Raw genomic sequence first — 15,650 nt, 5'->3', positions numbered from 1 at the left:
AATAATAAGCACTATTTCTATAAAAAAATCTTTATTAATAAAAATATTATAATGAAAAGTAATTAGGTATATCATACATCAAAAAATTAATTTTTATATCCAGTACCAATGTATACCATATCATTAAATTAAAAGGATTATTAGGAAAAACATTATACACTAATGGCTTAAGTTTGCTAATTTATACACATTATAACTATTATATAAATAAAATAATAATAATAACAATTATAAATTTATGTAATGTGTGAAATATTATTATTGTGCAGTTATTTACTTGTTCCAAAATTTAGCTCCACTAGGTTTTGTTCCTTTTACTGTTTTTTTTGTAGGACCACTAGTATCCACTGACATTTCTTCATCTTGTATTTGAGTTCTAATTGCTTTTTTCACATTAGTAACCTCATTGTCAATAGCAGCACGGTGTTTTAGTACCTCTTGTTTAGTTCGATTAGCATCAACAATACGAGCTTGTACTGTGGAAAGAACATTTTCACAGGAATCACACCACTGCTGTAATGTGTCTATCATGTTGTCAACATCATTAACTCCAACATCTCTACCAACTGTCCAATCTACTTCTAGATAATCACTTTGTTGATCAAGTTCGCCAGAAACGACATTTGAATAGATTGCTTCAATGATTAAGTCTTCCAAGTCTCTAACATTATCAACGTTCAACTCCTTCAAAAGAACATCATAAGGTATTCTTTTCATTTTATTGGCTAATGTAACAATTGTTAAGTATTGCAGTTTTTTCTTCTGGGAATCACTAAGTTCTGGCAAACATTCTTTTTTTTCCAAATAATCCAAATATGTACCTTGTGAAAACATGCGTAAAGCATGAAGGTATGGTGCGTGAGGTGTAGTCTCCAGTGCAATAACGTTGGGGCATTCTAAAAGTTCTGCAAACACAAATGTGTCAACACAATCCAAAGCTTGTTTAATTACTTCTACTAAACTGTCGCCTTCTAATTTTAGAGCTTGAACAACGAACTGTTGCAGAGGTTTTTCAATTACTTTTTCTTGAGACATTGTGAACAAAACTTATGAACCTAGTACATGTATATAATATTAACAGATTTTATAAAATAAACTTAAAAGTTCAAATTTACTCACGCTTATAAAAATATGACAAAATTGTTAATGGCGTATTCGGCAATTCGGCATTTCGGCATTCGAATTATTATTTATTTCACAATTGATAAAGGTTTCTTTATCTGCATTCTGTGGTCTTACGGTTGAACCCTACAGTAGCGCAGTGTAGCGCCACGGCACAACACCGGTGTTAAAATATTTATCATCATTGATAAAAAACATACATGAACAATACATGTATAAGCAAAGAACAATAAGCAATGAGATTATAAAGATTTTGTCATGGTGACGAATGCCACTGTAGTTTCATCAGTCAGTCTGCAACCGTGGTATAAGTATGAATCAGAGCTATAATAATTTTCCCATTTTTTTTTTGGCTTCACATCGATAAAGTAGTGTGTTAAGTGATAATACACGACTGATTACAATTTACACCTCCGAGTTCCGATTCTGAATCGGTGATCATCGATGTTGAATTACTGAATTATTCATATTATTTCTTTAAATTTGCCTTCCATTTTGCAGTTTACTTTCCAGCATACGATTCCTTCAATTCTGTATCAACGTCTAGAATAATTATTTGAGAATCGACTTTCGCTTTAAGATAATTCTATCGAAATAGTTTTCTTCAATATGGAGGACGATCTGCCATCCAAGTATGAAGTGATTGTCATTGGCACTGGTAATATATTCCTTATATATATAATTATTTTTAGAATTTTAGGTCTAGCTTACGCACCTTAAGCATTCGTTGATATTAATATTTATTTTTTATTAAATATCTTTGTATTTATATGTGAGTAGATGGGTCACAGAGGGACAGTAAATAATATAGGTGTTGAGGAGGTTGATGAAGTAAATAAATAATTATATTCATTCACTAATATTATTGACTATACAATCTTAATTTGTTTTTATTTTGGGTTTATTGTATTATGCAAAGTAAATTGATAATATTTTAGGAACAATTTTTTTTTTATTCAGTTGAAAAATATTTAAAAAGAATTGCAATTTCCTCCAATATTAATATAACATGATTTTATAATATTAAAATATCAATAATTATAATCAATATTATTGTTTGTATAAGATATCATCTTGTAACTAACTATTATTTTAATTTTGTGTTTGATATAAATTTACATCATCATAAGTTAATAGGAATAGTACATTTAATTTTCACAAAGTGATGTTTTACATGAATGCTTAAATAAGTACAATAGTATAGTAAAGTATACGTCATGTAATTATTATTTTTAAAAGAAGTAGTAATTTACCATATGGAATCTAGAATTTATTGTATTTATATGTATTAATATAATATTTGATTTTAATATATTTTTACAATTTTAGTTAAAAACTATTTTCAGTTATTACTCATTAACCAGCAAATATTATCAATCCTATTACTATTATTGTAAAATATTGAATTAATGTTTATTATTTTCAAGTATTCAATGTTTAAATTTAAGTTGTGCAACTGCAATTTATATGCCACAAAATTTATTTTTCTTATATTTACTCATTTAAAATGAAGATATTAACTACTAAATTTATAAATTATCTATAGTTCCAATGTTATGAATGCTTTATAAATGTTTATAAAACAATTTAAAATGTAGTGATTAGTATTTAAAAATTATATGTAGTATATTCTTGCATGTTTAAATTAGTATATTATATTTAATAAGTATAATATAAATATATAAACTAAAAATTATACCAAATTAAATATTAGTATTAGCACTTAATAAAAAATGTGTTTTTATATTTATTTTATTTTAAATATTTAATATTATATTTATTTCTTGTTAAGAGTTCATTGAATGGTTGTGTAATCAGAATTATATGGTCTATTAGTCACGGTAATGAGAAAGTGAATTTCCTTTACTTATTATGTTATAATGTAAAAAAAAAATAAACCATCAGATAAAAATATAGGTTTTCTCTTTAATGAACTACTAAAAAATACATCTTTAATTTTTTACTTAGTTTTATGTATGAATAATTTTATTTAGTGCTATTTATAGTATGACAATGACAGTATCATTGGATGTTCAAATAAATGATAGTACACTGGGTGCCTAATTTAAATATATTGATAATTGTTTATTATTAGTTTTTATATTACTACTATTTATCTCATGACTCTCTTATTCAATAAAAATATTAAAAATGTTGTGTATTGGTTTTAATATAACAATGTTGTATGCATTATTTATATGTTAATCTCTATCAATTTATACGATTTTACAATGATAAAAAATTACATAAAAAAAAAAAAGAAAAAAACTATTTTGAGAACTTCTCTTAGTCAAAAATTAAAATTTTGTTAAAAATCATTTCTGTTTTACAATTATTTTCTACATTATACATTATAGATTAAATCATACTCTGTTAAAAAAGTTGTCTGTTATTTTCTTTTATTAACATAGTAAAGTTAACCTTAATAGTAAATAATATGAGCTCTATCTATTATTTTTGGACCCATCACTAGATTAGAATGAGAATTAAGGAAGTAATATTTGTTTTGTTGGTTTTTAAACTAAAAATATAAAAATATTATAATATAATATATAATTTGATTTCAGGTATGACTGAGTCAATTGTTGCTGCTGCTGCTAGTCGAATTGGAAAACGAGTTTTACACTTAGATAGGTATATTTTGTCCCTTTAAAAGTTATTCAAAATACATATTGTATTTGAAAATGATAAATATTTTTATTGTTTATTATAGAAATGACTATTATGGTGGTATGTGGGCATCATTTACATTTGAAGCTCTTCAAAAATGGCTAGATGAATGCAGAAATGGAAAAACAAATGATTTTGTGAAAACATCTTCTCCATTAGTGCAAGACACTGAAAAGTCTATAACTATAGGCAATCAATTTTCCACTGTATTTAATATTGAAGAAAAATGGTTTATTCCTGAGTATGGTCATTTTTATATTGTTATTCTTTTATTTAGTTTTTATTAAATCTATATTTTTTTGTAGAAAACTTCCTTCAGTTGGTAATTTGCTTAGTGCAAAAAATACTCAAACTGAAGATAGTCCAAAAGAAAGTAAAGATGGATTGACTGAAACTGAGGCTACATTAAAACAAAATGATAAACTTTGGTGTCAAGCTAAAATTAAAACCATGGGGCGAAAATTTAACTTGGATTTAGCACCTAAAGTCAGTTTGATTATATTTAAAATAATTAAAAACTATTTTTGCAAATATTTTTCTAATAAAATAAAATTGTATTGTTTAATTAATTTGTTGCAGTTACTTTTCTCTCGTGGCACATTAGTAGAACTTCTTATTTCATCAAATATCTCTCGTTATGCTGAATTTCGATGTGTAAATCGTATTCTTACATGGCAGTCGAATAAATTGGAAACTGTTCCATGTTCTCGAGCAGATGTGTTTGCTACTAAGAATGTTGGACTTATTGAAAAGCGACAATTAATGCAACTATTGACTTTATGTGTTGAGTATAAGCCAGAGAGTGATGAATTTAAAGGGTTTGAAGATAAAACATTAAAACAATACTTAGAAAGCAAAAGCTTAACAGAAAATTTAATGCATTATGTATTATATGCTATTGCAATGTCAAATGATACAACACCATGTATGGTGGGTGTTGAAAGAACTCAACGGTTCCTAAGTAGCCTTGGTCGTTATGGTAACACACCATTTTTGTGGCCCATGTATGGTACTGGAGAACTTCCACAATGTTTTTGTCGGTATGTTGAGACATTAATATTTAATAAAAAAAACCATTATTATTTAAAATGAAATAATCCATTAATTGTATTTTTTAGACTATGCGCTGTGTTTGGAGGCGTGTATCATCTGAAACGGGCAGCTGATAGTGTTATAGTAGCAAACAATGAATGTAAAGCTATTTTATCTGATGGATCCCGACTTGATTGTGATCATCTTGTAATGGGTGTTGCTGATGCTCCTCCAGAATTCTTAGGCTCTGTTCCTAAAGCAGGTCTTTCAAGAGGCATTTTTATAATTGATAGATCAATATCTACTACTGATAAGGAGTCTTTGACATTACTTCAATTTCCAATTAAAGGGAAAGAGCCAATAACAGTAATTGAAGCTGGACCATCTACTCACGTTTGTCCACCTGGACTATGTAAATATTAAGAAAAATTGTACTTTTATTTAATAATAAAATATTTATCTAAAAATTATAGATTTACTACACATGACCACCAAACAAATAGATAACGCAGTAAATGATTTAAAACCAGCTGTTGATGCATTATTACATTCTGAATATGCAGATGGTACTACAATTAGAATAAATACTGACACTCAATCAACTCAAACATCAAAAGAGGTATTTTAATTAATAATTTTGATGTATATTTTTTATCAAAGTATTAATATGAATTATTTTAGGGAGATTCTTCTGCATCGAGTGGGGAGTCAAGTATACTAAATGAATCATTAAAACCTCAAATTTTATATGCACTTTATTTTAATTGTCCTGAAACATCTGAATATGATCTATCGCAAAATGTTCCGAACAATGTTTATTTGTGTTCAGGACCCGATCTAGCTGTTGATTATGAGTTTGCTGTTAAACAAGTAAATTATACATTTTTGTTATTTTTTTAAATACAGGTCTTGAATTAAAATTATTTTTTAATTATTTCAGGCAAAATCTATTTTTTCAAAAATGTATCCAGATTCTGAATTTTTGCCTCGTGCTCCTGATCCTGAAGAACTATCTCTTGAAGTTGATGAAGCTGCTGGTCCTCCTTTCCAAAGTTCTGAAGAACCTAAAGAAGAATGAATTAACTTATAAAATATCCTGCAATTGCTTAATTTTTATTCTGATAGGCTATTATTTTACCAATTTAATTTAAGATAATTGTTAGCTTTTTATACTTGTATTATTGGTTAGGTTAGCAATTTTTAATCATTTAGCATTTTTTTAATATATTAAAACAATACTTATATTTAATAAATCTTAAAAAAAGAGTTCATATTAAAAAAGTAGTTATTACTAAATGGAAATTTTTTTTGTTAAATTTATGATATCTTGCTAATAATAATTTATTATGAGAGTCTATACTTAATTATGAATTGCTAAATCTCAAAACTAAATTATTCAATTTTGTTATAAATAATATAATTTCATTGATTTACACAGTTGGAAAACAATTTATTTTGATAACAGGATTTGAACAGATAAATGTATAATAACTATGTTTTTATATGTTTCGTTTTATTGTTTATGTTTAAACAACTGCACAATCTATCATAAAATATTTATTGTATCCAAAATATGAACTCTTGATTACATTCCAAAGTTTTTTTTTAAATGTTTTTTGGTAACTAGGGGTTTTTATACTTTTATCATTAAATTACTAATAGATTTTTAGAAAATACAGTTTCACTGAAAGTAGTAAAATCTCACATAATTTTAATTAATTACATGATAAAAAGTTTAAAAGGTTATAAATATCTTAACTGTATTTAATTAATGATTCAATCATGTGGTTACTGTAATTTACATCCTTTAATTAGGATTATTATCTTAGTATTGAGTAATATATTAACACATAAGAAAGTTTTTACTTACAGATAAAATATCATTCTACAAATATTGGTATTTTTAATCTATTATTCATTTGAGATATATTTGAATATTTGATAGTTTATAATTTTTATTAAATTTTAAATGACCATGTTTAACATTGCACCACAGATACTTGCTTAAATAATTGAAATTCTTAATGCGTATAGAAATATAAATAACCATATAATATGTCAATATTAAATATTTGTTTTATATTAGTTTAATAATTATTGTGTTAAAAACAATTTGTTTCGGTTCCTTTTTATTTCTAAATTTTCTAGTCAGCAAATGTTATTTGATTTTCACCGTTTGGTAAATAATCTTTTATAATTTTAAATTTGTTCCTTTTTTAAATTTTTATTGATGCTTATTTTAAGTTTGATTTTTTTTTTTTTTACTCTATATTTTACTGTATGGCCTTTAAATATTATCTCATTATATTGCTATATTATTATTTATTTTTAATCTAATAATTTATTGATAATAGATATAAAAATAAAACGACATTTTTGAATCTGTTGCTTTTTGCAATAACTTACTTGGTGATTTGGTTTTTAATTTTTATATGTAGAATAAATATAGTTAATTAAAATTTATATAGCATTTAATAAATTTATATTTTCCACATTCCTTAATAGCTATCTTCCTTAGCTTTGTATGAGAAATGTATTCAAATATTTACAAATTTTTTTTATTTGTATTTTTTGTATTAACTTCTAATATTTTTGGTTTCTGGTTTTATATGGTTTATTATCAGTAGAATTAACATAAATAAAAGGTCTGATTTAACTATGGGTATCTAGTATGTATAGACTTTATTCTGTACAGTTTGTAAGAAACAGTCCAAATTTGTTGTTAGTTTGTTACCAATAAATATTTTAATTGCAACATAGGAACATAAATTTTAGATTCCGGACGAAGTAATTACTCTATTGATTTTACAAACATATGTTATTTTTTTATACACAATTTAATTTTCAAAACATTTTGACTTTTTTGAGCTATTTATAGACAACAGAAATTTTCGATTTTTTTTTTTAGTATTTTTTTAGATTTTGAACGAAGTGAAGTGATGAATGTATTGATTTTACAATGTGTGTTTTTTTTTATGTACAGCATAACTCGTCGAAATAATGCTTCAATTTCAAACTTCGGGGATGGTTTCCGATGGCAAAGTGAATATCTAATGCATTATAAAGATCAAAAGTAATCATTTTCCAACAGTTTTCAAAAATATTGAGAAAAACAAAAAAAAAGTGACGGAATAACTTGAATTTTTATGCAAAACCAGTTTTTGACCAAATCGATTTTTGTAACTCAAAAACCAATCACTGTAAATACTAAATAGTATCCCGAGAAATATAGTACCCTACCCCGAATATTGCTTATTCATATCTATAAATAAGAGAAATATAACATATAGAAGTATAAAATCTAAACATAATAAAAATATCAATACTTTCAAGTTTCCGAAAATGTAAAGGTATTTAGGTATAGAATGATGTGCTGAATGTAGACTAAATATGTTGTATATTGTTATTATGCAATAGAAGATAAGTATCTACTCCTTAGTCCTTAAAGAGTTTCCAATACAGAATCTAGAACTTAGAAACATACGTAAACATGTACGTATAACTAACTGGTTAATTATATCATGGAATATAATGGATAGAACAAAATCTAGTAGTACTTACACTATAAAACTTTTAATTTTACCAAATATATATTGTTCAGTCAGTTAAATACAATACATTTTTATCACCTCTAACTCAATAACTTACGGTATTAAGTATTAACCTCGGGATACTAACATACTTTATACCTACTTCGAAGTACTTCTAAACACGATTTTAGGACATCTCGATGAAAGTAATTTCGGCAAAAATGTATATTAGCGAATGGATACATCAGCGAATGAATAAATCGGCCAACGGATGTATCGGCGAAAATGCATTAAAGACAAATTTTGTTTGAATAAACATAACACAGAGTTTGTTTGTAATTGAACTTTATCGATGGGGATCGTGCGGTCATGGTTTTATCTTTAATTGTATTTTCGATTATAACGTTTATGTGTGTATGTGTCGGCCGGTGACAAATATAGGTTGTTGACCAATATTGTAGGCTGGCTAGGCGGGCGGTTAGGAAGTATAGGTGCGCCCTACCTCAGGGCGCAAACAGTCACAACGATAACTTTCAGATAAACCGTAATAACCGAATGTGTTTTTAAAATTACAATATCTTTGTGATCAGTCGAAATCAAACGGTTCCTCGTTCCATATTAATTGTTACACTGTGTGATTTTTTTATATTTTATGAACATGAATACAATATTATAATAACGATTAAGTCAAAATCAAAATTGGTGGACGAAAGTAATTATTTCTATGTTATAGACAAATCGCATAACGGAAAAGTAAGTAAAATTATATTATGTATAATATGTTACTAATAAATAACATATACATGTAATATAAATGTATACAATTTGTATATACTTAGTTATTTTTTTCCCCGTAAATTAAACTTAGACATACTAAAGATGTGAAAGAAAAGATGATTGTCCTGCACGAACACAGAAACATAGATTCTCGGCAAGTAATATTTCGTTAAAAAAAAACCACACAGTCATGCTCCAAATTTAGCAAAAGTTATTGCACTGGAAGCTACAACTGAAATGATGGAAAAAGCTACACTCGGAGTCAATTCTAATCAGCAAATTATTGGTGAAGGTGTGAAGCTACTAAAAATCTAAATGATGCTGTATTAGCTCAACTTCCGAAATTAAACACAATAAAACGAAAATTAAGGTGAGTCATTTAAACTTAAATCAAAATTTGAAAATCAATTGCTCATAAAAAAGTAGTTTGAAAATTATTTTTGTGGATTTACGCAGTGCCGCAATAACCAGGTGTGTTGGGTGTGTGAAAATAAAAACATTTTGTTATGTAGTGTTTTTACTTATTTTATATATTATTATTATTATTATTTTTATGTATTATAAATACATATAGGTACCTATATATGTAAAGTATAATATTTTACTAATTTTTATATTGAATATAAAAATAAAAATAATATAATAATATTGAATTTAAATTAATAAATCTTATTTTGTAAAGAAAAATTTTAGCCGGTAAATCTTCGGTTTCATGGTTTTTCAGTTTCGCCGATGTATCCGTTCGCCAATATACGCATTCGTCGAAATGTCTTTTGCCAAAATAACCGGTTACCGCTATACACCTCGGGATACTATATTTCTCAGGATATTATATTTCTCGGGATACTATGTACTATATTTTGAAAATTTTATTTAACTGTATATAGATAACACTAATATAAACATTTTGTGAAAGTTTTAAGTATTTACTATAATTAATTTTGAGTTACAACCATAAAACAAAATCTATTGTTTTTCTTGATTTATTTTTTTAAGCTGTTGGCAAACGATAACTTTTGACCTTTATAATGCACCAAGGATGTTCACTTTACCATCAGAAATAAATAACCCCGAAGTTTGAAATTGAAGCATTATTTCGACAAGTTATGCTGTACACAGATACAAAAACAAAAAAAAAACACATCATTGTAAAATCAATACATTCATCACATCGTTCAGAACCTAAAATTTAACACTAAGAAGTCATGAGAACGATAAACGCAAGAAGAGGACAACAACGGCAGTCTAAGAAATAATTCAGAAATTCAATCAGTCGCAAATACTTCAAGTAAGTGTTATATTTTTTTGAATATAATATCTGTGCGTGTACGTGTGTGGGTGCATGTTATATTTTTAAACATGTGATGTGTGTATAATAATACGTAAAATTTGAAACTGTTACCGTATATACCAGGGGTGGCGAACCTATGGCACGCGTGCCAGAAGTGGCACGTTGACCAAATTTCAGTAGCACGCAAATATTATTTATCTTAAAAAAAAATTATATTTAAAAGTTTAGTACTTATGAGAAATTTTTAGAATCAAATTTATAAGTTTGTAATAAAACTTTACATATATACTATTTATTTATTAAATTATATACCTAATAAAATGTGTGTAATTATTGCATGCTTTTTTTTTTCATCTTACCTAGTAAAATTCATTTTTTTTTTTTTTGGCACGCGAGCATATTCCAAAAAACTTGATTTTAAATTTTGGCACTTGACCCAAAAAAGGTTCGCCACCCCTGGTATATACCATACATATTAAATATTTAAGGTGTGATAGTATTAGACCTTTACACTTTACGTATACACCTTAATTTACACTAAATGACCAGTTTTCATTATGTTTTTAGAAATCATTAATATCATATTATTGTGATGTGTTTTAATATTACCATCGATGTACAGTATTAAAATGTGTAGTCATATTTTATAAACATATATATTTAATTGCAAATAACGTCAACGTGTATTATTATAATAAATCGTAAACGTTTTACCCATATTATTTCAAAACGAATAAAATATATTACGGCCATAGGTACATATTATTATATCTACGGTTATGAAAATAGTAATATTCTATTTAATATGTTTACTCATAGAGTGTTCAGTATTATATTATTTTAATTTCTCGTCAATAAATGTCCTCAAATGAGAAAACCTTTGCTAAATAACCTATATAAATAAATTAGCTAATTTCATCACATATACGTTTCACGTTGTCGCTCGTTTCCATAATTGCTGTTGCTGTTTTAAATCGTATGAATTATTTTCAAGTTTATAATTTTTACGAAGTATTTTATTAAATAGCCCTACTTGATTATAATATATCATAACATAATCGAACAGAAATTATCTTCATATTATTATACAGGTTATGTTATAGAAATTTCAGCAACACCATTAGCAGACTCGCGTGTTATACTTATGCATATATGCTTTTGTATGGGTACTGTATATAAGAATACCTCGGATATGCTATACCAGCGGTTCCTAAACTTTCACACCTTTGGAGCCTTTTTTTTTAAGTAGAAGTTTCTCGTGGAGCCTCAAGAAATATTTAACGTCTAAAATTATAAAATTAAATAATTGTACAGAGCTTGCGCTAAAAAAATTTTAGAACTGCCCAACATTTTAATATTTTTGTACATGCAGATTAAATAAATTTATCGCTCGCTAAATTCGCTTAACAACTACTATTTACTATAAATTGACTACACATGTAAATTCTTAATTCATAACTTTATTCATTACAATTTATTAATAATAATAATTACAGATTAAAACATTTTTTTTTTTATCTTCAGTGTCTTCGCCATTATCATCACTATCGATCATTTTGTTTTTACCAGATGCTTCAAAGAAAACTCAACCAAAATAACTTTGTTCCTTTCCTTTTTTTCTTTTAAGGACTCGATGTTTTTCTTTAGATATCCAATGGTAAACTTTGTCCCTGGGATCCCAACCGTATAATGGTGGCATATTATAATTTATATACAAACTCAAGTTTTCTGTTTCAATGTTCATAGTTGAGCGTAATGGTGATTTTAATAAGTTGCTGGCACTTATTATCAAACGTTCAACATCCACACTAAAGTTAGTTACTAGTGCACAATTTTAAATGTTGTATTCACATAGGTTATACTCTTACCATATGGTTACCTATACGTAGTTTATAATGTATCTACCTAATCAACTACTTATACTTATTGACTGTAGTAAAATATTATCTTTTTTCATTTAGATAATACTTGTTTAATTACCTATTGAAATAAACTGTACCTACCTAATAATTTTACCTATATTTAAATAATATTATATTTAATGCATCATGCGTTTACTTTTTGATTTCCTATAAACAAATGTATTTTGTAATAGTAGAATGACTAATAAGTAATGAGTAGGTTGTAGGTACCATCAAAATATCAGTGCGTATATTGATAGATTTTATACACGACATTATTGACATTAGATTTATCAACATAAATAACAATATGCAGGTTGTCTAAATACAAGTGTAAAAAAAATATTTACTACAAAACCGAATTAAAAATAAGAATTAAATACTTACTTGGCAAAAATAATTTTATAATAATCACAGATCACTTATTAGTTTATTGCCAGTTAGATCTAAGTTTTCACATTATGATAAAATATTGAAGAACATTTATAAATACATTTTAAAATTATTCAGATTGCAAAAAAAATAACTTTAGTACCTAATTACAATGATAGCAGAAGCAATAATATCGAATAAATAATAATGATACATTGAAACTGCTGCATGGTGTCATCAGACGATTTTTGAATATTTTCTAAGTAGTCTTAGAATTTATTGTACACCTACCTATAATGAGGCTATAAAAAATAATAAATATAATATATTATTATAGTTGGTATTCACTACCTAGGCATATAATATTATTTTCATTCATTTTTTCACTATTATTATACTTTACTTTTTATTGTTGACAAGTTCAGAAAATATTTTTTAATAAAGCTTCTTTAGAATTGAAAATGAATCTATGGAAATCGATGTCTCGGGATTGACTAAATTGTTTATATTTATTTAAAGCAAATTCAAGCACTGGGACACCGGCATTCACAACTTTGAATAACCTAGATAACTAGATATGTCACCATGATCAAAACATGACAAAAATGACCATGACAAATTATGCTTATAATTTAAATTAATAATTAAAAATTGTAATTTTCTACAAATTATATCTCAATGAGGAATACGAGATTGTACTTTTTCATCATTACGTCTTCTCCCTGTAAAGATTATTTTATAAGCTATACCTACATATCCTTAAACTAGAGTATTACCTATCTATATTATTATATACTAGATTAATTTACTTTATTTTCGTTTGATCATATAGTTAGGTACCTAACTTACATTTTAGATTCTGAACGAAGTGATGAATGTATTGATTTTACAATGGTGTGTGTTTTTTTTTTTTTTTTTTTTTTTTTTTTTTTTTTTTTTTTGTTTTTGTGTCTGTGTACAGCATAACTAGTCGAAATAATGCTCCAATTCCAAACAATGGGGGTGGTTTCCGATGTAAAAGTGAATATCCTTGGTGCATTATAGAGGTAAAAAGTTAACATTTTCCAACAGTTTTCAAAAAAATCGAGAAAAACAAAAAAAAAATGACGGAAAAACGGCAATTTTTACGCAAAACCAGTTTTCGACCAAATCGATTTTTTTTTTATGGTTGTAATTCAAAAACTAATCACTGAAAATACTTGAAATTTTCACCAAATGTTAATGTCAGTAGTATCCGTATATAGTTAAATTTTCAAAAAATTTTGACTTTTTTTGAGTTATTTATAGACCACTGAAATTTTCGATTTTTTTGAGAAATTTTTTTTAAAGTGTCGATAAAAAATTTTTGGATGACCAAAAAGTTTTGAAAATTTAATACAAGGTTCCTTATGAGTTGTTTTTAATGTAGCTAAAAAAAATTAAAAATCGTTAGTCACAATTTTTTTTATAAGCGTTTTTAGTTCAAATTTTTACGAAATCTGTCGAAAACGCGAAAATTTGCAAGTAATTTTGAAGTTGAAAAATCATAAAATTTTTTTCTTTTATAACTAAGTTTTGAAAATTTGGTACAAGGTTCTCCATACATTTTTCTTCAAATATCTGTAAAAAAAACTCTACCGGATTCAGACAAAAAATTTTTATGAGTGTTTGAAATTTAAATTTTTACAAAAACCGCGTTAAATAACAGTTTAGCCTCAAACGATTTTTGATATTTGTTATTATTCAAAAAGTATAAGTCGTAGATACTTGAAAATTTTACCAGTTATTAAGATTCGCGTTTTCTTTACGTGATTTAAATTTCAAAATATTTTGACTTTTTTTGAGCTATTTATAGACAACTGAAATTTTCAATTTTTCTGAAAAAATATTTTTGAAGTGTCGATAAAATTTTTTTGGCCCTATCAAAATACTTGAAAATTTAATACAAAGTTCCTCATATATTATTCTTATAGTGATTAAAAAATTATAAGAATACATAGGCACAATTTTTTTTTATTAGCATTTGAAGTTCAAATTTTGACGAAAATTCGTCAAAATTATGAATATTTGCGAAATATTTGAAGTTGAAAAATCATAAAATTTTTTGTGTTTATAACTAAGGATTAAAAATACAACACTAAGTTTTCCATAAGTTTACCTTCAAGTATCTATAGAGAAAACTCGAAGCATCATTATAGGAAAAATTTTAAGTGCGTTTGAATTTTAAATTTTAACGAAATAGCGTAACGATAACGATTTATCCTCAAACGATTTTAAATATTTGTTATTATTCAAAAAGTATAAGTCGTAGATACTTGAAAATTTTACCAGTTATTAAGATTCGCGTTTTCTTTACGTGATTTAATTTTCAAAATATTTTTTAATATAAGCTGGTTTTTTTAAACCACCTTTTTTACCAACCACTAGAAATTATATCCTAGGCTGACAAATCATCTTCGTTCAGAATCGTTTTTCGTATACAATGATAAATATCATTGGATTCAAATTTAACACTCCTATAATATATAATAATGATCCATACGGCACCTAATGTACAGCAGAGCGGTACTCACTTGCCCACTTTTTAATTTTAAAACTCGGTATACAAATTCTGTATAGAAGAAGGGATAAATAATTGATCACTTATAATAATAAATTACACAAAAATAGTTCTTTGTCTCTCCTATAAAATTAGAATTTCTAGAAACGTTCCCTTTTCCAAACATCCCATTCAATTGTATCTTGATAATGAGTAAGTCGTTGTAATGGAAGTGGTAAATCTAAATACATTCAAAAATTAATAGATGGATGATTCCATATTATGACAAAAACAACTTTGAGTAAAGACAGCAGAACCTAAGTCCAAACTTGTCACTATATTATTTACAGTATTTTATTAAATATTTAAAAAGTTTTATAAATAGTGCCAATGAATATTTTAATTTCTGTAAATTTTTAATTTCAAGCCGAGCATAA

At 26.1% G+C, this 15,650-nt stretch overlaps 2 protein-coding genes across 2 annotated transcripts; one reads left to right on the top strand and one right to left on the bottom strand.

Annotated features, from left to right (window-relative positions):
- Positions 1–14: 14 nt before the first annotated feature.
- LOC114122927 (COP9 signalosome complex subunit 7b-like) lies at positions 15–1,277 on the bottom strand. The gene is made up of 2 exons (XM_027985732.2): positions 1,120–1,277; positions 15–1,055 (listed from the first exon to the last, which is right to left on the bottom strand). The coding sequence occupies exon 2, from the start codon at positions 1,033–1,035 to the stop codon at positions 274–276; it is 762 nt and encodes a 253-aa protein (XP_027841533.1). The 5' UTR covers positions 1,036–1,055; positions 1,120–1,277; the 3' UTR covers positions 15–273.
- Positions 1,278–1,444: 167 nt separating this feature from the next.
- On the top strand, positions 1,445–7,287 carry LOC114122926 (rab proteins geranylgeranyltransferase component A 1). The gene is made up of 9 exons (XM_027985731.2): positions 1,445–1,780; positions 3,690–3,756; positions 3,836–4,033; positions 4,098–4,278; positions 4,372–4,832; positions 4,911–5,236; positions 5,298–5,443; positions 5,506–5,694; positions 5,765–7,287. Exons 1-9 carry the CDS (start codon positions 1,732–1,734, stop codon positions 5,900–5,902), a joined length of 1,755 nt encoding a protein of 584 aa, XP_027841532.1. The 5' UTR covers positions 1,445–1,731; the 3' UTR covers positions 5,903–7,287.
- Positions 7,288–15,650: the final 8,363 nt, after the last annotated feature.

Source organism: Aphis gossypii, chromosome 2 (genome assembly GCF_020184175.1).
Source record: "Aphis gossypii isolate Hap1 chromosome 2, ASM2018417v2, whole genome shotgun sequence".
NCBI classification, from domain to species: domain Eukaryota; kingdom Metazoa; phylum Arthropoda; class Insecta; order Hemiptera; family Aphididae; genus Aphis; species Aphis gossypii.
The sequence above is the reverse complement of the archived record's forward strand: the minus strand, read 5'-3'. Positions and strand labels throughout refer to the sequence as shown.

What these genes read in the sequence shown, in the direction of transcription:
- LOC114122927 (XM_027985732.2), bottom strand. Translation starts at nt 1,035, where the DNA reads ATGTCTCAAGAAAAAGTAATTGAAAAACCTCTGCAACAGTTCGTTGTT.
- LOC114122926 (XM_027985731.2), top strand. Translation starts at nt 1,732, where the DNA reads ATGGAGGACGATCTGCCATCCAAGTATGAAGTGATTGTCATTGGCACT. An exon ending in CGAGTTTTACACTTAGATAG is followed by an intron (nt 3,757 to 3,835) that starts GTATATTTTGTC and finishes TGTTTATTATAG; the next exon opens with AAATGACTATTATGGTGGTA. An exon ending in CTTCCACAATGTTTTTGTCG is followed by an intron (nt 4,833 to 4,910) that starts GTATGTTGAGAC and finishes TGTATTTTTTAG; the next exon opens with ACTATGCGCTGTGTTTGGAG.